Source organism: Oncorhynchus gorbuscha, linkage group LG18 (assembly GCF_021184085.1).
Source record: "Oncorhynchus gorbuscha isolate QuinsamMale2020 ecotype Even-year linkage group LG18, OgorEven_v1.0, whole genome shotgun sequence".
NCBI lineage: Eukaryota > Metazoa > Chordata > Actinopteri > Salmoniformes > Salmonidae > Oncorhynchus > Oncorhynchus gorbuscha.
Window position 1 is genome coordinate 15,977,595 of NC_060190.1, and position 20,494 is coordinate 15,998,088.

Consider the following 20,494-nt stretch of genomic DNA (forward strand, 5'->3'; position numbering starts at 1 on the left):
AAGCCGTGGTATATCGGCCATAAAACACACCCCCTCGTGCAGTATTAATGATAAAAACAGCAGCCTTATAAAGTCTGTGTGATTGTGGTTGTCAATTGAAGCTAAGCTACAGTATAAAGTAGGTATCAGTCAAACTAAAAAGTGAGTGAAAATGACAAAAAGACAAGTTATAACATCTTGAAACGTTCAAGAGAAGTTAGGCATGAGTGAAAAAAGGACAAACTCTGGTCATGTTTGCCGCAAATGTCTCGTATTTTAAATTTAAAAGCCAGAAAACGATCCATTTCATCATCCATTTCACAATTTTCTCTTTCAATACTCCACTTCAGTTTCAAATCATGTTTACAGAATTCATTTTTCAGGCATCTTGGGTGATGATGCGTGAAACCATTCCAACATGCATCGTCACCCAAATCCTGTTTATTAATACATGACAACGTTGGGAAGAAAAAAAAATGAATTGAAATAAAAAAGTACAAGACTTATCTAACCCCAAATTAAAAGAGAAAACAAAGAGTTAGATTGAAGAGAGGACAGAAGGTAATTTGACAACCTGTAGAACACGGTTTGTCATCATAGACAAATGCAAATAGGAGGTCCATTGAATAGCGAAAGGCTCTTGATTACAGAACTGGCTTTGGTACTGGAAAAGCGGAAGAGGTGTTAGCCACTCAAAAAGGGTGCCGCTCCCTCCCATTTAAAACCTGTTGGAATAGGAGCCAACTGATACAATGAAGTAGTGTGTACTAAAACAATATTTCTAGACATACTAGGGTTGCTTTGGACAGAAGTTCATGAACGCTGCCTCCTAGACTTTCAGGGGGTGAGGCCAAACTGAATCCTAAGCAGTCCCCTTTGACCTCAAAGGTCATTGTCTTTTGTCACGCACAGAACTTACATAAAATGTTTTTAAAAGTCATGTCATTAGAGAATATAAACACGTTATAGAGTCCTTTCCTGGACCGAATATAAAGTTATTGGCCACTGAACCCCATTGTTGTATAAGGAAATTAACAGGACCATTTCAATCCTGAAGTCTAGTCGTTAACTGTCAACCATGCAGAGATGTATTGGTGCCACAACGGCGAGCAGGACAAGACAGGCGGATATATTATTCTCTATATTGGGAACTTGTCTCACAATCTAGATATTACAGTCATAAGACAGTTGAGGCAATACAGACGTGACAGAATTTAGACAGTATGACCACGATCAGAAATGAACGTGTTATGAGACATCACGGCTTGGTCGCAGATTTACCCTGTGTGCCTGCATTTATACAGTTTGTCCTTTTTGACAGTGATTGATACAACACTTCCTCTCCCTCCTGTATACTGACATCGAGACTGAGTACATCAAGGCGCTTTTAAGAGTAAAAAAAAAAAAGTCAATTGGGTTTGTTTCCCTCTGTAAAGTGTGTTGGGGGTTGTTGAAGGGAACAAACAAGGCCTGGAAACCTCTAGAACATGGAAGTCTCAAACGGGTAGCTTTCAAAATGGCGCTCTATACCCCATGCAGTCCTTACTTTTGACCAAGTTGTCAACTACACAAGGGAACAGGGTACCATTTCCAGACATTATTTCCACAGTTCAGGTGGAGAAAGTTTTCTAGAAACCCACTCAGCCCGTTTATCAATATCACCGAAGCCTGGGACTCGATTTAGCTGCCGAAGCCGAAGATGCCCTTGATGTAGCCGGTCAGGCCGCCCTTGCCCTTCTGCTCCACCTTGTCTTCGAGGGGTGGGAAGGCCACATGGTTGAGAGCCAGGTCAAAGAAGAGGGGTTTACAGGGGATGGGCTGGAAGTCAGGGGGGAACTGGACCAGGTTGGGCTGCTTCCCCACCAGGGTGGGGTCCAGGTGGAAGGTATCCAGACGTTCACACAGAGGCTGGATGGATGGAAGGGGGGGTAAACAAATTAGAGAGAGCAGGGACTGGTAAATGTAAATGACGAGAACCATAAGGTTTGTAAGGTTTGGCTCATCTGTCAGCTAGCAGAAAACATACGCGGTGGTTCCAATGCAAAGCAGAGGTCATTTTTCATGAACCAACACCAGGTTTAGTAGTGAACAACCGTAATACCTGCCATGTCGACATACACTGCTCATGATAGCAGCAGCATGACATTTCAATGACAGATTTAAGAGTGAAACCCGACCCTGTGTGGGATTACACAATGACATATAGTACGTCTGGCAGAGGCCTCCTGATATCGGTCACCCATCACCCAAACATTGTCGTTCTTCCGTGTCAGTCTGCTCGGCTGCATTCCAGCCCTGTCCTGTATTGACTGAGGCAGGTCAGGGAGTATTCTTTCCCTGCAGGCTGGCCCACGTAAGGCAATGATCCGTGGTAGGCACACTCCTATTCCCAACACCACTTCCTCTCACTACTGCACAACTAACATACCACACTTTTCATTTACTCCACCATTATCTGAAAGTAGTCTAGAAAATGGCAAGGCTGGAACTTGGGAGGTACCGAGGAGTCAGTTAACACAGAACTAATTGGTGAGCTGCTCGATTAAAGATCTGGCTCAACGTTAAGAGATCAATAAAAGCTAGAACAAGGAGCGGAACGAGGAGCTCCACACTCTCTTTGCAAGTTACGACCGAATGTCCCCTCCCGAAACTCGAAAGACGCCAACACCTGCGAAATGGTGATCTGTTCAAATAACCAGAGATGAAAAACTAAACACTGTAATTACAGGCAGAATGTTTCCACGAGAGGTTAGAGTTAGGGCTAAGCACATTGGGGGTAGTTAGCTGTGAGACTTTGTTTTTAATGTTGGAGGCTAACTTTGTTCATTCTTACCGTGTTGTCTTTCACCTTCTGCTGAGAGGGTGCTTCAGGAGCATCCTCTGTGTCTAAAATACAAACACACCCTCAGCTTCACAACACAGGCAAAATAAAACCTCAGAGACCTCAGATCTTATAAAATGCACACCAGTCAGGTCACAACAATGACAAGTCAAGCAGAAAAGTCAAATACAAAGTTGGTTAACCCAGGTAAGGTTATTACCCTATAGAAACAAAATGGCTGCCATTGCAAGTCAGGTACCCACCTAAGATGGCCGCCGCCTGAAGCGAGTATTTCTCAGCGTTGACCTCTGTGATCAGCTCCTGCACATCAGGCAGATCCTTTAGGCAAGGCAGACAGATACATTAGGCAAAGACACTTTTAGACAGTCACACAGTAGAGGTACCTGCCAAAATAATGGAAACACTTGAATAAATGAGGGATAATAAGTATATTGAAAGCAGGTGTACCGAGTTAATTATTCTTAGGGTCATGTATAAAAATACTGGGAAGGCCATTATTTTGGCTATCATGACTATGCCCCCCATAGGATGACAATGGCCCCATCCAAGTGGCACGAGTGGTTACTGAATGGTTCTATGAAAACGATGTAAACCATGCGTCATGGCCGTCACCAGATGTCAACCCAGTTGAACACGTATGGGAGTTTCTGGAGCGGCACCTGAGACTGCGTTTTCCCACCACCATCAATAAAACACCAAATGATGGAATTTCATGGAAGAACGGTGTCACATCCTTCCAATAGTGATCCAGACAATTGCAGAATCGATGCCATGCATAGGTGCATTGGAGCTGTTGTGACTCTAATATTAAGACACTTTATGTTGGCGTTTCCTTTATTTTGGCAGTTACCTGTATGTTAAAAATGTAAGTTTACATACTGGCCACAGTCAGGGGGTCACCGGTTATAGGTCAGGGGTCAGTATCTGTTACCTTGAGGCTGTTGTTGAGGCTCTTAGCCTTGGACTGGACCTCCTTGGCGTACTTCAGGACCCGCTCATACAGGACCAGAGCCTCGCTCCACTTCTTCACCAGCACGTACGACTGGGCTATGAAGAAACACCTGGGGGAGAGAGAGGGGGATGTTAGTGACTGTGTATGTTTCTGTTCTGGCAGAGGCGGCTCAGAAACACTTGAACAGCAGGGGTCATGCCAGCAACTGTGCGTGCATGTATGTATGTATTTATGTTTGCGCCATTTCTTTACTGGCGTATACATCAAGGCTATGAAGAAACACCTGTGGGTGTGTGTGTGTGTGTGTGTGTGTGTGTGTGTGTGTGTGTGTGTGTGTGTGTCCTCCGTGGTGTGAGCTCTGACCTGTAGGCCTTGTAGACCAGCATCTTGAGGGCCACCTCCTTCTGGAAGGTGTGATCTTCCTCCAGCCCCTGCAGGGTGGACAGCTCAGCCAGACTCTGTAGAAACAGTCATGAGGCAACATCAACAAGGATAAGCTGACTCACTGGTAGAGGCTTAACCATAGAAATAGAATGAGTCAGAAAGAAACATCCTATTTCTACGGGCTTAACATTAGGGTTGAATGGCGGGCACCCCCTCAGACGATCCCGCAGGTGAAGACGTCGGATGTGGAAGTCCTGGGCTGGCGTTGTTACACGTGGTCTGTGGTTGTGAGGCCGGTTGGCCATACTGACACATTTTCTAAAGTGACGTTGGATGCGGCTTATGGTAGAGAAATGAACATTAAAATCTCTGGCAACAGTTCTGGCGGACATTCCTGCAGTCAGTATGGCAATTGTGCACTCCCTCAAAACCTGAGACATGTGTGGCATTGTGTCACGTGACAAAACTGCTCATTTTAAAGTGGCTTTTATTGTCCCCAGAACAAGGTATACCTGTATAATGATCATGCTGTTTAATCAGCTTCTTGATCTGCACACCTGTTGGGTGAATGGATTATCTTGGCAAAGGAGAAATGCTCACTAATAGGGATGTAAACAAACTTGTTCTCAAAATTTGAGAGAAATAAGCTTTTTGTGCCTGTTTAACATTTCTGGGATCTTTTATTTCAGCTCATGAAACCAACACTTTACATGTTGCGTTTATATTTTTGTTCAGTATAGTTCTTGGACTTGATCCTGGGTATGCTGAGTAAATAAGAGTGGTTTGGGTGTTTTGTGGTTATGAAGCAGGAAAATATCAAACCATTCAGTTTCACTATCAATTACTGTAACATTATGAGATAACAAGGACACAGACATTGGGAATGTGCCAGAGATGACAATGTAATGTGACATGGTGTTGTGTTATCAGAGGTGTATTCATTAGTGCGCACAACAGCAAAACGTTTTAACAGAAAAATAAAAACGGTTTATTGGACAATCTCAGGTAGCATCGCCCTGTTTTACTCGGGTGTCTTCCATTTCATGGCTACTGTACATGACCCAGGTGTGTGTTTGTACCTGGAGGATTATGTCGTATAGGCGGATGAGGTCCTGGGGGCGAGGGCCCCGTTTGTTCTCGTCCGTCTGCGGCTCCTTCAGCTTGGCCTGCAGCATGTGGGCCATGCTCTCGTTCCTCTTCACCACCGTCCACAGCTTGATGTAGGTCAGGTAGCTATGGGGAGGGGCACAAACACAGGTCAAAGACTGATTCCATGTACAGATAGGCTCTTAATTAATATTTGCTTGCATTTCTCATCTAATCAAAATGCATCGGAGAAGACAGTCTGAGGAGAGGGACCTAGGACCTTCTTCTCCAATACGGTTGAGGATGCGGGAAGGAGATAGGGGTCACCATGCGTCTTGCATCCTCTGACAAATGTCAGACAGACAGAATGACCTCTCTTACCTGTGCAGGAACTGCAGGTTGGACACCTTGCCACTGGCTTCATCAGATCTCTCTCGCTGCTTCTGCAGAGTTGAACAGTCAGGGAGCATTTACCCATAAACAGATCGGGTCAAGGACTGTACCAGACTTTGTCACTACTACTCACGTTACTGTTTATCCTATGAACTTCACTACGTCAGGTCCGTAAAGCCAAGTATCAACGTGAACCCCGGTCAGTTCGTAACCCTAACTGTCATGTCTGTAACTTTTTCAGTGTCAGTCAGTCAGTCATACTTACCGCTTCAGTCTTCAGCTCCTCTCTCACAGCCTGGATGGTGTCTCTGCACTCGGCTAGTAGGGTCTCGTACAGACGTTCCTTGGTCTCCTCATTGGCTGCCTGTGGGCGACAAATGGTGATCCAGTATGAATATGACACAGAATATGAATTCATTATTCCATAGATACCTCCCCTGACCTCCTCCAATGGGTATTGAGAAGGACATGAGGATAGAGGACACGAGGCATAAGCAAGAGAGACCTTCCCTATGCCTGTGGGTACTGATGCTGGGTTATGGGATTCGTATTTCTTTGTGCGATAATATGAAACAGTATGAAACAAAACAGCTGAAATACCATTAAAATAGCTACGGCTGCATTTTACTCACAAATGTTTTCATACTTGAACTGGTTGCCTGAAATGGTGCCTTGCTTACAGTACGAATCAGATTAAATCATGCAAATTTAAATATTAGCGTAAAAGCTCAAGTAGGTCTTGGGTAAGGCTGTGACTGGGAGAGACAAACGTAAGCAGCAGAGCAGGTTGCTGTAGACATTCCTGTAAAAGGTAAATTCCTAGAGTTACTGTAGCTCGGGACTGATGTCAAAGAGAAGCCTGGTTGTTCATGACACCAAGATGTAACACAGGCTTATTGTGTACGTTACAGTAGGCTAACTTGTAGGTTTGGGAGGCAGCCAAGTGTTGTGATTTATATTGTTTATGAAAAATGTCAGTCATTTCAGAAGATGAGGGAGTCAGAAATATTACAGTATCGTCAATGACTCATATGTCCTAGTTAGAACGTCCTAGCAGTGGCCATATTAAATAAAAAATTGCTAATAAAATATGTTTGTTATATATTCCCCTGCTGACAAATCCATCCAATCTTACATTATTTTGCCGCATCTTATCCTCTGACGAATTGGTGTACATGCTTGTGAGACAAAGTAAATCTGAGGATTCGCCAGGGTCTTCTCTTTAGTTGACAAAAACACTTTTACATTTACATTTAAGTCATTTAGCAGACGCTCTTATCCAGAGCGACTTACAAATTGGTGCATTCACCTTAAGCAATCATTAAAGCGCTAAAACATGGTGGGGAATGATTTGGGAGCGTTCCACTTTAAAAAGTGGCAGAATTGTCCTTTTTTTAAAACCTCAAATTCATAATCTCCAGCACCATACATACCAGTGTCTACATACTTGAAAACGGCACATTTATATGATCTGTGGTTAAAAATATAAAAATGTCCTAAAGAAAATGTTTATCATTAAACACGTTTCCATCCAGAAATGCGAGTAAAATAATGTATATAAAATTTGTAAAAATCACAACAGCTGTGATGGAAACCGATGGTTACAGTACAATTTTATAAATGCCGAAAGACAAAGTTCATTCGACACGGTGGAATCTTTGTGTGTCGGTAAGATGAATTATTCAAGAAATGGTGGTGGAAACTCCTTAAAGCACAAATAGACATTATAATCATATTGGAGTAGTCCTCCCACTACAACTCCGGGAAACAATGCAGTTTAGTAGGCTAGGCTACAAATTAAATCATTTATGATGAACTTCACAGGGTGGTGAAAGTGCACGGTGATCTTGATGCTCCTTTCCAATAAATATCGAGGGTCTTATTCTGGTGACATGCTGATCGATGCTTGACTGCCGTTTGACAATAAAAGATATTCCTCGCTCTTAATAGCGGCATTATGTTAAGTAGCCTACCCGCACTGTTAGGCTTTGGCGGTATTCGAATAGCATTTAAAAAGAATAATAAGCAAACCAAATGTATAGCTGGAGCCCTTAGCTGGATATCATTTCACACATCGTAGATTTCGTTATAAACAGTGGCTTAGCACGCATCCACATTGTTTAAATGTTTTTTATGTACGAGGGTGCATGCTACGCCACTGCTTATAATAATAACTACATATTGAATACGTGCCAAATAAATGATATCCAGCTACGGGCTTCAGCTATGCAGTTGGTTTGCCAACTTGACATCTAGTGGCTAGAAGTCAAGATCAAGCTTCTTGGTTACAGCAGAGACATTTAAATCCTTTCCATGATCAAGATCTCGGTTGCCTAAATTGTTGTGTGTGTGCAAAAAATGTATAACTACTTAAAACATTATATATCACCCCTTGTGTGCACTTGCGTGAAGACCGTATACCCCAGTATGGTACAGAAACAGTAGGACTGTTTGTTGTGGGAATCTGGATAAAGCCCAGCCCTACGCACTGTATCTGACCAGAGTAGGGACATTTGCTATTTAACGCAACAGTTTGTGACAAAACTATGGAGTTGAAAACGCGTTGGAAACACATTGAAACGTTTTTTTTTTTAAGTACATGAACTTTTAGTACATTGTGTGCACTACGTCATCACACACTGATTTTTGGAAGTCAGTTTTGTGGATTTTGGAATATCTGCATCAAAATCTGTCACCAATTGGATGGAAACCTATCTTGTGACATCACAAGTTAGGATGAAAAAATATATATACATTTTTAAAACCTGCAACGAGTTTCTAGCCAGAGGGATGGTATTTTCTTGCTCCCCTAGCTCTAATCTGTGTTTGAAAATCAGTGTTTGAAAATGAAACGTTTGATAATGTTAAGACGTTCTACCCAATGACATTATATATTGTTCGACAAAACGTAGAAATGCACCATTTTCACATATGTAAACAACGGTATTGTGCTGGAGATAATGAAAATGAGGCTGAACATTTATGAGAGTTGCCCTTTAACACAAATTGGTTTTGGGAAGACTATGAAGTAACATTCACTCCTACCCATGCAGCATGTGGGGAGGGTGTATTGTGGTGAGACATTCACTCGTGCCACCACCCTGGCAACGCCTAGCCCCTAACAGGACTGGGAGAACCAGTCTGGTATCTTCTGTGCTTTTCATAGAGGGAGAGAAAGAAGGAGGGATGGTGCATCCCTCTTCAGTATGTCCCCTAGGGATTGTGCATGGCCTTAAATGGCAGTTCCGTTGGAATGGTTGAGGGATCCCACGCGAAACCCAGATGACAAAAAAAAAAAAAAACATGATTTGGGGGATTTTTACTAAATGTAATCCACAGAAGTCCTATGGATGAATGATTGTTGACAGACAAATGTGAAATATAAAATGTGAAATAATTAAAATTGCCATATGACATTGACCTTACCTAGGCCTCCTTTTAAAGATTCCATAAAGTTTCATTTGTGAGGTACAAAGCAAAAATGTACATCAAATGAAGCTTTACGGCTTGCTCTGTAATAAGAGTAGTATTTTAATGGTCATTCTTTTATGAATATTGAAATATATATAAACATGAATATTGAAATGTTTTGATTTTCTATATAATTGTTGAACATAATAGGGGGAACTCTGCTTCTTTTAGAGTTCGTAAGCATACCCAACAAAGTGAATGTGAAAATGGATTCAAAGTGATCACGTTCTATGGTGATTTGCAGGATGTGCAACGACACAAGTAAAAGGAGGGTTGTGATTGGTATAGCCAGACGTAACCAATCGCTCTGTATAGAAATGGGCCATAACTTTAGACAACTGAGGTAGATACAGGGGAGTGTAGAAGTAGAGGCAGCCATAGGGGGAAAGGTATTATGGTCCAACTGTTTCTGAACCCTTGTGTTCCCCACATCAAATGGTACCTTCCATAAACGTAACAGAATCATTGACTGACATATCAATTAAGGACTGAAGTGCATAAACTGTTAGCCCTCAACTCAAAAAGCACATTTGGATACAGCCAGTTGAGGACAGGTATGAGGGGAATTTCTGACCAGACCCAAATTCAGCCTTACTTCAAAAGTGTAAGCAAAATGACATGTAATGCTCTGCTACATCTAACACAAACGATAATCCCACTCCCAAACTGATAACCATTTAGCTCCGATGCTAGTCTGTCCATAGAGACTAGGGCTGATGGGTGTAGCCATGTGAGTGTGTGGCTTGCTATGCAGAGAATGCAGTTTGACAGCACGAGTGGCAGCATGCCAGAGCCTAGTGCAGGTGGGTGTGACGGGTGTGGCCGCAGGGATGGAGAGGTAGGCCTACAGGAAGCCCAACAGGGAAGGTAAGAAGAGTCTGACAATAGACACATGTCAGAGAGCTGTAGTGGGGCGAACGCCACCTACTGAGACCCAAGGTGAACTACATGTGATGATTGCCACCGTTGGACTCCTGACCTGCCTTGAGGATAACCTCTCCCTACAGGCTGGTTGATAACAGCTCGATACCGCTAGAGAAACCGAGCACTGGCTAGGCTGCACCACTAAACCCCTGTTCACTGGCCCCCTAGTTCACCAACAGTTAGGACAAGTAGGACAGATTCTTTACTTGTCTGAAAGCTCAAGTTATTTGCCCCCCCCCCCCCAAAAAAAAAGCCTGTACCACCATAGGCCAAAATAGGTGACTGATATGCATGTTGTAAGAAGCAAAGAAACACTTTCAAAGAAGATAGTTGGTTTATTCAGGGTTCAGACACATTCTGACAGATTTCAGAATTACCTGGCCAATATTGAATAGAGCGGAAACCGCAGCTTTCCAACAGTGTCAGATTTATGTCTCAGCTCCCAAAGAGACGGCTTTTGCAACCGGTGTATGCAGCATTGGTGTATTAACGCAGCCGCTCAACAACTACGCAGTTGATGAACGCTCGCAAGGCCATGTAACAAGTTATTCACCAGGGCGCTGGTGGAAGGTTTGGGATATGACACTAACACATGCTAATAGCTAAATAGTTAATTACCAAGACGACTATACAATATGTTTTAAACTGGACATCTGGTTAGTCTGTTGTCTCATTATTTTAAAAGGCTACCTGCTGCTGTTGCAATGTCTCTCTCGGGCAACGGCCCACTGGCACAGGTAATGTACACATCTGATGACAGTACGAACCCTGTTTGCTGGAACAAACAAATATGTACAGGGTGATCTCAAAAGCGGAGCTTGCAACCGCAGGTGATTGAAAGACTGCTCATGCCTGTCAATGCAATAATTATACTCCGATGTGCTCTGCAGAGATTGGGAAAGACCTACTTCTAACCCGAGTAATTGTTCGATATTTTGATGTGAGAATTATTTGTCTAGTCAGACAACTTAAATCTATATTCTGCTTGTCCGACTTTTTGTTGTTGGTTGTCCCGGACAAGCGTTAATGTCAAGCCCTGCTTTTAACACCATCATTCTGACCTGTCCCGTACTGTGCCGGCTCTGACATTTTCCTTTCACAGTTCTAGCAACTGTGGAGGATGTGAAACCCAGGCCAAGCCCAGTCAAGTTCTGCTTGGCTCAGTACCGTGAAAACGTGACTAGACCCCTGGTAGGGTCACTGACCTGGGCGATGGCGGCCTCGTTGTCTCCCAGGCCCAGCAGGAAGATGCGGGCCTTGTCGATCTTGACGGGCACCGTTCGGCCTCGCCACTCCACCTCGCTCATGGTGGCTGCCTGCTTGGCTCTCGTCTGTGTGATCAGGGCCTGGAACAATACCACAACCATTCAACAGTATGCAAAATAAGACAGGTCTGTTCCAACATCCACACTAGTCTACTACTGAAAAAGATAGAACACAGACCCAATACATTGCCAATGGAACAAAGGGATTTTCTCTACACTAAAGAGTAAAACATAGATTTATGGCCATACTCTCCAGTAGTAAAGTAGTTGTTACTATGTGTTTTACAGTGAGAGGGACCACACACACTGACCTCTAGTTTCTCAGCCATCATGCCACCTCCTCCTCCTGCACTGAGCCTCATCTGCATCAGCTCATTCATGGCGTTCTGGTCACCTGGGGTCAGAAGGGAGTAGGATTGTTCACTACCAGTCAACTGAACGGGAACGGGTTGTGTGTGGGTGCATGTTCGGTGCAAGGGTGTGGGAAAGAGAAGCTGTAGAACGCACAGATGTGTGCGATTTCCTCGATATGAGAGGTGTGCATGTGTGAATGCTTATGAAAAGTGCAATCCACTGTCAATGTGAGCGACGGGCTGTGTGTCGCCTACCGATGTTGTAAGCACAGTAGCGGATGTTGGGCGAGATCTCCTCCACACGCTGGTGATACAGCACTGCCAGCTCCTCAGTAAAGGCACTGGCCAGCTTCTCATAGATTGTCCTGAGGGAGGTTACAATACAGTTACATGGAATTTTCTATAGTTCACAAGTAGCAAGGTGGTGGTCCGGGAATACAGCTGTATGCTGAATGCGTTTGGATATGTTAAGCATACGCCTACACTTAGGTGCCGCTTGTCAAGTTGTCTGATGTTAACATCTGTCAACAAACAATGTAGCCTACATTTTTAAAGCCTCATTTGCCCCATGTGAAATGACGATCGTAATACTCTCCATCAAAAGCACAGCAAACAAAAGGGGCCACACTTTAGGCATTTCGGTAGTAGAGTGGGGTCAGACTCACTTGCACTTGTTGAAGGCCTCCGTGGCAGCCTTCCACTCCTGCAGCTCAAAGCGCACCATGCCACTCAGGTAGGAGGTGTAGGCCTGCAGACAAGTTGCATTCCTTATTATTAATTCAAAGGTCATCAGCAGCTATTTCTGGCTGGGTTAGAAAGACAGAAGTGAAGTGAAGTTCCCTTTCCTCCAGGACATGCCCAGCTGCCATGGACACACCCAGCTGCCATAATGTTGGTTCCTCAACTGATAAATATCGGTCTTCAAATATTAGTTTCAGTTAAATTGTTACTTCACTTCAACAGCATTTGAATCCCATGTTGAAATAAATGAAGGTGAAACAATAGGGAAAGTCACGGACTCTCCAGGTCAGGGCATTACTCTACCTGTGCTTCCAGTTTGGTCTTGGCATCCACACGAGGGCTCTCACACAGCTTCTCCAGCCTCTCTCCGTGTTTGGCGGCCTTCCGCAGGCGGGACAGCAGGTGGAAGCGCTTGCGGGGCTCTGTGTTGGCCTCCTGCTTCAGCTGCATGGCATAGCTCCACGCCCTCTCAGCCTCCATCAGTACCAGCAGTAGATACCTAAAAGGGGAATGGGATTTGTTGTATTCAAGGGACTTGGGCCAACTTGTGCGGGCCGCTATTTTGTTGCCTCTCTGGGCACTCCATGCATGATGAGTATTTTGATTGTAGTTCTAGAACAGAATGATGGTTGCTGGCAGGTATCATGCATTAAGTATTTGGATTGTAAATCCAGTTGTACTTTAATACGGTTGTAAGAATGGGATCGGGTACTATTACCTGTTGTCAGAGTACCGGTTGTCAGAAAGCATCTCGACAGTCACTTTCTTCCCAGTGAACTTGTGCCTGTTGCCGCACTTGAAGCCCAGGGTCTTGCGCAGACGACGCAAGCGCCGGGAGCAGTATCCCCTAGGACAGAGAGAAAGACATGGGTGCATTTTAGTGTGAAACTATGAGCCAACCAGAAGGTATGATCTGTGGTTGTCAAACACCCATTCACTGCCATAGTCCAGTTCTCCATCTCACCTGTATCTTTGATAATCCCCGTGTCGCAAGCCATGTTGTTGCTGGGAATCCTTGATGATCTGGAGAACTGCAAGTATGCGTTAAGGGCCAGTCTACTACATTCACACAGGAACCTAAAAGTTAGCTACATACACAGTGAAGAATTAGAAAAGCCACAGTAGCTATACTTTAGCAGTGGATTTGAATTATGTGATGGATGTAGCAAGTTGACAATGTTAATTTACTTAAATACACATGATTGTAGCAATATTCTAATGACATCTGTAAACCGCTTTTCTAATGACACTTAGCGCTAGCCTTCCGACATTACGTTAGCCAACTAACGTTAGTTATGGAAGCCCACCTCCACCAAAACATACTGGTGTCGCTAAATCAAATATTGGTCCCGGGTCAGCTGTATAGCTTTAGAAAGGATACTCTCTAGTCCTATTCCATCTTCCGTTGCATTTTCTTTATTCTCGTCCATAGGTAATATTTTCCCTTCATTTTGCCTGTCGGAGGCCATTTTTCTACTAGTAGCACACGTCCAAACAGACCCGAAAAAATGCACCGGAAGTAGACTCAAGCGACAACGTTTTAATACACATGACACGCAACAATAGCGAAATACACGATTCAAAACAGTCCAATAACGCTTATAACATTCAACAAAAATATAAACGTAACAGTGTTAGTCCCATGTTTCATGAGCTGAAACAAAAGATCCCAGAAATGTTCCATACGCACAAAAAGCTAATTTCTCTCAAATGTTTTGCACACATTCGTTTACATCCCTGTCAGTGAGCATTTTCTAATTTGCCAAGATAAAGGGTACGCCACCATCTTCTTCTTCTGAGTGTAACGGCGGGTGGCTTCCGATATGCTGCATTATCGCCTCCAACTGGACTATAATATAAATACATGATACTTTGTAAAAAAAATAAAAAAACATCCTTCACACTAATCCTAGACTCATTAAAACCCCAAGACGCCATTCCACTACTTTATCAACTCCTGCACCATGCCAACAGCCTGGGAGGATGGAACACCACCACTCAACACACTCTGTAACTCTTCTGAAGTAATACTATAATATTACTTCAGAAGAGTTACAGAGTGTGTGGAACACACGTCCAAATTATAGTAGTATTACTTCAGAAGAGTTACAGAGTGTGTTGAGTGGTGGTGTTCCATCCTCCCAGGCTGTTGGCATGGTGCAGGAGTTGATAAGGTAGTGGAATGGCGTCTTGGGGTTTTAATGAGTCTAGGATTAGTGTGAAGGATGTGTGAAGGATGTTTTTTTTATTGTATATGTACATATACATATATATATATATATATTCTAAAGTCAAATACTTCTCTGCAGCTGCCACCACATCTATTTTCTGGTGATGTTGCTTCAATATGTCCACATCATTTTCCACCCTTATGATGCCATCTATTTTGTGAAGTTCACCAGTTCCTCCTGCAGCAAAGCACCCTCACATAATGTGGCCAACCCGTGCTTCACGGTTGGGATGGTGTTCTTCGGCTTGCAAGCCTCCCCCTTTTTCCTCCAAACATAACGATGTTCATTATTGCCAAACAGTTCTATTTGTGTTTCATCAGACCAGAAGACATTTCTACAAAAAGTACAATATTTGCCCTCATGTGCAGTTGCAAACCGTAGTCTGGCTTTTTTATGGTGGTTTGTAGCAGTGGTTTCGTCCTTGTTGAGTGGCCTTTCAGGTATGATATAGGTATAGGACTTATTTTACTGTGGATATAGATACTTTTGTACCCGTTTCCTCCAGCATCTTCAAAAGGTCCTTTGCTGTTGTTCTGGGATTGATTTTCATTTTTCACACCAAAGTACATTAATCTCTAGGAGACAGAACGCGTCTCCTTCCTGAGCGGTATGACAGCTGCGTGGTCCCATGGTGTTTATACTTGCGTACTTTTGTTTGTACAGATGAATGTGGTACCTTCAGGCGTTTGGAAATTGCTCCCAAGGATGAACCAGACTTGTGGTCTACCATTTTTTTCTAACGTCTTGGCTTATTTCTTTTGATTTTCCCATTATGTCAAGCAAAGAGGCACTGAGTTTGAAGGTAGGCCTTGAAATACATCCACATGTACACCTCCAAAATGACTCAAATTATGTCAATTAGCCTATCAGAAGCTTCTAAAGCCATGACATAATTTCCTGGAATTTTGCATGTTGTTTCAAGGCAGTCAATTTAGTGTATGTAAACTCCTGACCCACTGGAATTGTGATACAGGGAATTATAAGTGAAATAATCTGTCTGTAAACAATTGTTGGAAAAATTACTTGTCATGCACAAAGTGGATGTCCTAACAGACTTGCCAAAACTATAGTTTATTGACAAGAAATTTGTGGAGTGGTTGCAAAGCGAGTTTTAGTGACTAATGACAACCTAAGTATATGTCAAACTTTCAACTTCAACAGTGTGTGTGTGCGTGTGTATATATATATACACACACACACACTTAATAATGTTTTGTTGACCCGTAGAGAAGGTTCCATATGAGAATTTGCTACTGATATGACAGCATTTGAGTGACACTTTGACAACAAAATGACAACCACAGTGAAAATGATTTACAACTTTTAATATAGTATCCTAGATAGTCAAATTGGCTTTGAGCTACAGTTATCCAAAACATAAACACATATAGACAGCTTTCCTGCTGCCCATGAGGGCCCACCACCACATTTTGCCAAATGTCCGTTTTCAATCAATGAGGGAGTTTGATTAAGTGCACCGTGCTATGGCATGTGATGTGAATGGGCAAAGCGGTGAGGGAGGAGCACTCTTAAATAAAACAGTACTCTGCACCACTCGGCCATGTTGTCAACAAGGCAGCATAGTTCAGATCCATATAACATCTAGTATCGTTGCTTAATCTACGTCCCTTCGGTTTAAAGCTGAATTCACCAACGGCTAAAATGGGGCACCTGGCTCACGCCCGGGAGGCAGTCCGGTTCCAAAACAAATGTAATCCATGCTAACCCGGTTCACCCGGGACATTAATATTACTCCTTCATATGTTCTGTGCAGCAGATATGTATCTGGCCAGAAAGTTCTTGACCTCGGAGATGTGCATGGTCTCCTTGATGGTGGTGTCGCGGCTGCGCACCTGCAGTAGGCCACTCTCAAGCGTGTTGTCACTGATCACCACAGTGAACAGCACCCCCATCTCGTCATACCTGGGCACACAGGCACCAAACATACTTACAGTTGGGTCCCCACAGGGAAACAGTACAGATATCGAGATCACCTTCAGTGAAGTCAAACGTCAACATGTTACATAATTCTGTATACACCAAATTGCATGGTCACTAAATAGGTGTGGCTTTTGATGTCAAAATTCTATTGTATTCAGAATGTATCCAACAGTAGACAACACATGAAATCCGTTACATGAAATGATAAACCACAACATAAGAAATATACTATCATGGTATGAAGAAGTTTTACTTTGTGTTCAGCTGCTCCACTGAGGTTGGCATGGTTTCAAGATATCCAGGCCATGCAGAGACTCCCCCTTCCAAGAACTCCTTCAGCAAGCCTTCACAAACCTAAGATGTAGAATATAATTTTAGAACTACACTCAGAGTCCTATTGAATAACTGTGTGTATATCTCAATAGTTTCCTACCTGTCTTAGTTCCACAGTGGCTCCCCTTCCCATGTCCAAGGCCACTTTGACTGGAGACAAAATAGGATGGAGCTTCAAAACCTACAAGGGCAACAACAAGTCAGTGTGTGTAGCACATTCCATCAGTTCAAAAAACAGAAGTAAGATGTTGAATATTTAAGTTCTAACCCATGTTATCAGGGCGGCCTAGTGGTTAGAGCATTGGACTAGTAACCGAAAGGTTGCAAGTTCAAATCCCCGAGCTGACAAGGTACAAAATCTGTCGTTCTGCCCTTGAACAGGCAGTTAACCCACTGTTCCTAGGCCATCATTGAAAATAAGAATTTGTTCTTAACTGACTTGCCTAGTAAAATAAAAGGTAAAAAAATTAAATAAATAAAAAAAGAGACGTAACCTTACGAAAGCTAATGTGGAAAGGACTTAGGCGTCTCACCTTTCTCTGCTGTAGCCTCTGTTTGCTGTCGACTTTCTTCACTTGCTGGAGTGAGTTGTACAGGTACGCCAACACTCCTCGCTCTAGGTTTCCAGTTACGGAGATGGCATAGGGGACAACTGACTTCCTTCCATCTAGGCACTGTGCATGACAGACAGAAAACATATGGATGTGCAACTGACATATTGTGAAAAATGATTAAGATCTACTCCTAAGTTGTTTTATAGGGATAGGGTATTAACTGCAGTTTTGTCCCTGCAGAAGAAGGCATCATTACACTGACCTGTAGTTTGTTGCGAGTGCTCTTGTGTGTCTGCAGCAACTCTGCATCCCCTCGGCTCAACAGAGTCTCCAGGGCCTCTTGGCCCCATGGGAAATTGTACACAATTTTCACACCACGAGACGCCCGGCCTGCCAGCTCCTTTTCTGTTATGTCACTGCAGCTGAAGTCGGACGGGCCCAGGGCAAACTGGATCATAGATGAATGGAGGGATAGGATTGGATGGACAGAGATGAGATTAGAGAAAAGTACTTTACCATCCACATTAAGTCAAGTTGTCTATTTTGTGAAGTTCACCAGTCCCTCCTGCAGCAAAGCACCCCCACATAATGATGTGGCCACCCCGTGCTTCACGGTTGGGATGGTGTTCTTCGGCTTGCAAGCCTCCCCCTTTTTCCTCCAAACATAACGATGGTCATTATGGCCAAAGAATTATATTTGTGTTTCATCAGACCAGAGGACATTTCTACAAAAAGTACAATATTTGCCCTCATGTGCAGTTGCACATAGGACTCATTTTACTATGGATATAGATACTTTTGTACCGGTTTCCTCCAGCATCTTCACAAGGTCCTTTGCTGTTGTTCTGGGATTGATTTGCACTTTTCACACCAAAGTACATTAATCTCTAGGAGACAGAACGCGTCTCCTTCCTGAGCGGTACGAAAGCTGCGTGGTCCCATGGTGTTTACACTTGCATACTTTTGTTTGTACAGATGAACGTGGTACCTTCAGGTGTTTGGAAATTGCTCCCAAGGATGAACCAGACTTGTGGAGACCTACCATTTTTTCTGACGTCTTGGCTGATTTCTTTTGATTTTCCCATTATGTCAAACAAAGAGGCACTGAGTTTGAAGGTAGACCTTGAAATAAAGCCACAGGTACACCTCCAAATGACTCAAATTATGTCAATTAGCCTACCAGAAGCTTCTTGACTTCAAATCAAGATTCAGATTCATTTGCAGACAGAGAAACTGATCTTGACCACAACGTATTGAAATTGGATCAGAAAGTGACCCACCTTTCTCCACCACTGCAGCCGATGCCGTGCCCAGTAGTCCAACCACTGTGAGGAGGTGCGGGGCGAGCAGAACCACACCAAAGAGGACTGGGTAACTTCATCTGGGCTGCCAGAAATTGACACACGGGATAGGGGTTAAAGGTAGACTCTGCAAAATGACGTTGCCACGAGCAGCACCGCAGATATTGAGTTGAGCGATATACAAGACTTTGCTCAGACAGTCACACACAGTATGTGTGCATACACACAGGTTCGAGTCATGCTGTTGGAATGTCATAGGTACGGGACCAAAACAGTGGAGAAGTTTAACCTCGTGCTTCAGCGCTCTTAGTTGTTGCAGGAATTGAACCACTATGCTTTTTACTTTCTGAATGTACGTCATCTCGCTGAGTCTACCTTTAAAGCACACAACTACCCTTCAGTCTGCTATGCCCAGGTGTTATAGCAATCTGCCATCTCAAACAAAACAAGAACATGTGACTTAGGTTAAATCTATGCTAAATTAAATCTATTTGCACTTTGAATAAGCACAATGATAACTGATCACAGTGCAGGTGAATAGTTCATGTGATTTAAGGGAGGAGTTAGCCTCACCAACTAGGTCCACCTGATGGCTGGAAGCACAATCCTGTCTCAGCCAGGCCGAACGGCAACTTTCGGTTCACTAGTTCCAAAGAGGGCACATATTGCTCCAAAGCACCTGGAGGGGGGTTGGGGGAGCATTGACCATGTTAGCCTGGAAACCCAACGTTTAATTTAACTATACGAGTTGATTTATGTCCTGAAGCATGCACACAAGTAAAAATAGCAGAGGTGTACAATACAACACCCAATGATAGTTACCTTGGAAAAGACTAGTTCGAAGAGATGCACCATTCTGGATATGGGTCTGTAGCTTCTGAATAAGTTGGTCCTTGCTTAGCTCTCCCTGGGAAAGTATTTGACGTAGGTTCTCGGTGTCAACAACCCTCAATTGTCCATCCCTCTCGGTAGTTCTGTCCTTACTAGCGTGTAGAGTGCTTATCCCAAACACCTCGGCCCTGAACCCTATCACAGAGTTCCACCACTGTTCAAGAATGTTCTTTTTAAGTTCCATACCAAGTGGTCCATATCCACAGTTGGTTCCGCGCTGAAAAGAATCTCTATGAAGTTGGCCAGAAGCTATGTAATACCTGTCAGTGCATAGCTGCATCAGTGTTTTGGTAAGGTCGGAGTAATTATCGACAGACCTGACAGGAGTTGCAGTACTGCAGTGCTGACGTGCAAAAGCTACCCTGCAGCAGTGTGAGGTTCTTGTTATATTCTCACATCTCCAGATGAGTCTAACACAGTAAGTGAGCATATTTAGTGGTCACTCATTCCGTTATTGAAAAGTTAGGCACGCGACAAGCTGCAATTAACCTAGCAATGCATTGCGTGCGGTCTCACATTTTAGAAGTAATTCCCAGGCTGAAATCACGTTAGAAAAGGACACCTGCGAATTATACCACTAGTAGTTTCGGCAAAGCCTGTCAACTTAATATAAATACTCTATTTCTAAAATACTTGCAACCATGTGTAAAGCGTAAACCTGGCGCACCCGGAAGTAAAGCTATGTCTACGTCACTTCCGTGTCGACATGACATCAAGACCAGTTCTCATCTTTAACTTGTTACCTTACGGTTATACTTGTGCAATTAGGAATGTTTGCTATATTCTTGTGTGGTATGATTGAATTGTTTTAAAATCAAATCCACGAAAATTAAATGCTGAATGAATATTCAAT

General features: G+C 43.4%; 2 protein-coding genes across 2 annotated transcripts; both read right to left on the minus strand.

The window, feature by feature from the left end:
• Positions 1–228: 228 nt before the first annotated feature.
• LOC124003495 (signal recognition particle subunit SRP68-like) lies at positions 229–14,172 on the minus strand. Its single transcript, XM_046311782.1, has 16 exons — positions 13,772–14,172; positions 13,355–13,421; positions 13,109–13,237; positions 12,694–12,889; positions 12,315–12,397; positions 11,905–12,014; positions 11,608–11,690; positions 11,237–11,377; positions 5,902–6,000; positions 5,625–5,686; positions 5,237–5,390; positions 4,137–4,231; positions 3,753–3,882; positions 3,064–3,139; positions 2,813–2,865; positions 229–1,887 (listed from the first exon to the last, which is right to left on the minus strand). Exons 1-16 carry the CDS (start codon positions 13,857–13,859, stop codon positions 1,660–1,662), a joined length of 1,794 nt encoding a protein of 597 aa, XP_046167738.1. The 5' UTR covers positions 13,860–14,172; the 3' UTR covers positions 229–1,659.
• Positions 14,173–15,929: 1,757 nt separating this feature from the next.
• On the minus strand, positions 15,930–20,337 carry polg2 (polymerase (DNA directed), gamma 2, accessory subunit). The gene is made up of 8 exons (XM_046311646.1): positions 19,573–20,337; positions 19,324–19,429; positions 18,730–18,835; positions 17,712–17,897; positions 17,429–17,569; positions 16,996–17,076; positions 16,816–16,916; positions 15,930–16,544 (listed from the first exon to the last, which is right to left on the minus strand). Exons 1-8 carry the CDS (start codon positions 20,069–20,071, stop codon positions 16,379–16,381), a joined length of 1,386 nt encoding a protein of 461 aa, XP_046167602.1. The 5' UTR covers positions 20,072–20,337; the 3' UTR covers positions 15,930–16,378.
• Between the last annotated feature and the right edge of the window lie 157 nt (positions 20,338–20,494).

What these genes read in the sequence shown, in the direction of transcription:
- LOC124003495 (XM_046311782.1), bottom strand. Translation starts at nt 13,859, where the DNA reads ATGGCCTCCGACAGGCAAAATGAAGGGAAAATATTACCTATGGACGAG. An exon ending in GGGGATTATCAAAGATACAG is followed by an intron (nt 13,238 to 13,354) that starts GTGAGATGGAGA and finishes TCTCTGTCCTAG; the next exon opens with GGGATACTGCTCCCGGCGCT. An exon ending in TCAGGCGGCGGCCATCTTAG is followed by an intron (nt 2,866 to 3,063) that starts GTGGGTACCTGA and finishes TTTGTATTTTAG; the next exon opens with ACACAGAGGATGCTCCTGAA.
- polg2 (XM_046311646.1), bottom strand. Translation starts at nt 20,071, where the DNA reads ATGCTCACTTACTGTGTTAGACTCATCTGGAGATGTGAGAATATAACA. An exon ending in AGAGGCTACAGCAGAGAAAG is followed by an intron (nt 17,077 to 17,428) that starts GTGAGACGCCTA and finishes TTGCCCTTGTAG; the next exon opens with GTTTTGAAGCTCCATCCTAT. An exon ending in GTGGAGCAGCTGAACACAAA is followed by an intron (nt 16,545 to 16,815) that starts GTAAAACTTCTT and finishes CTGTGTGCCCAG; the next exon opens with GTATGACGAGATGGGGGTGC.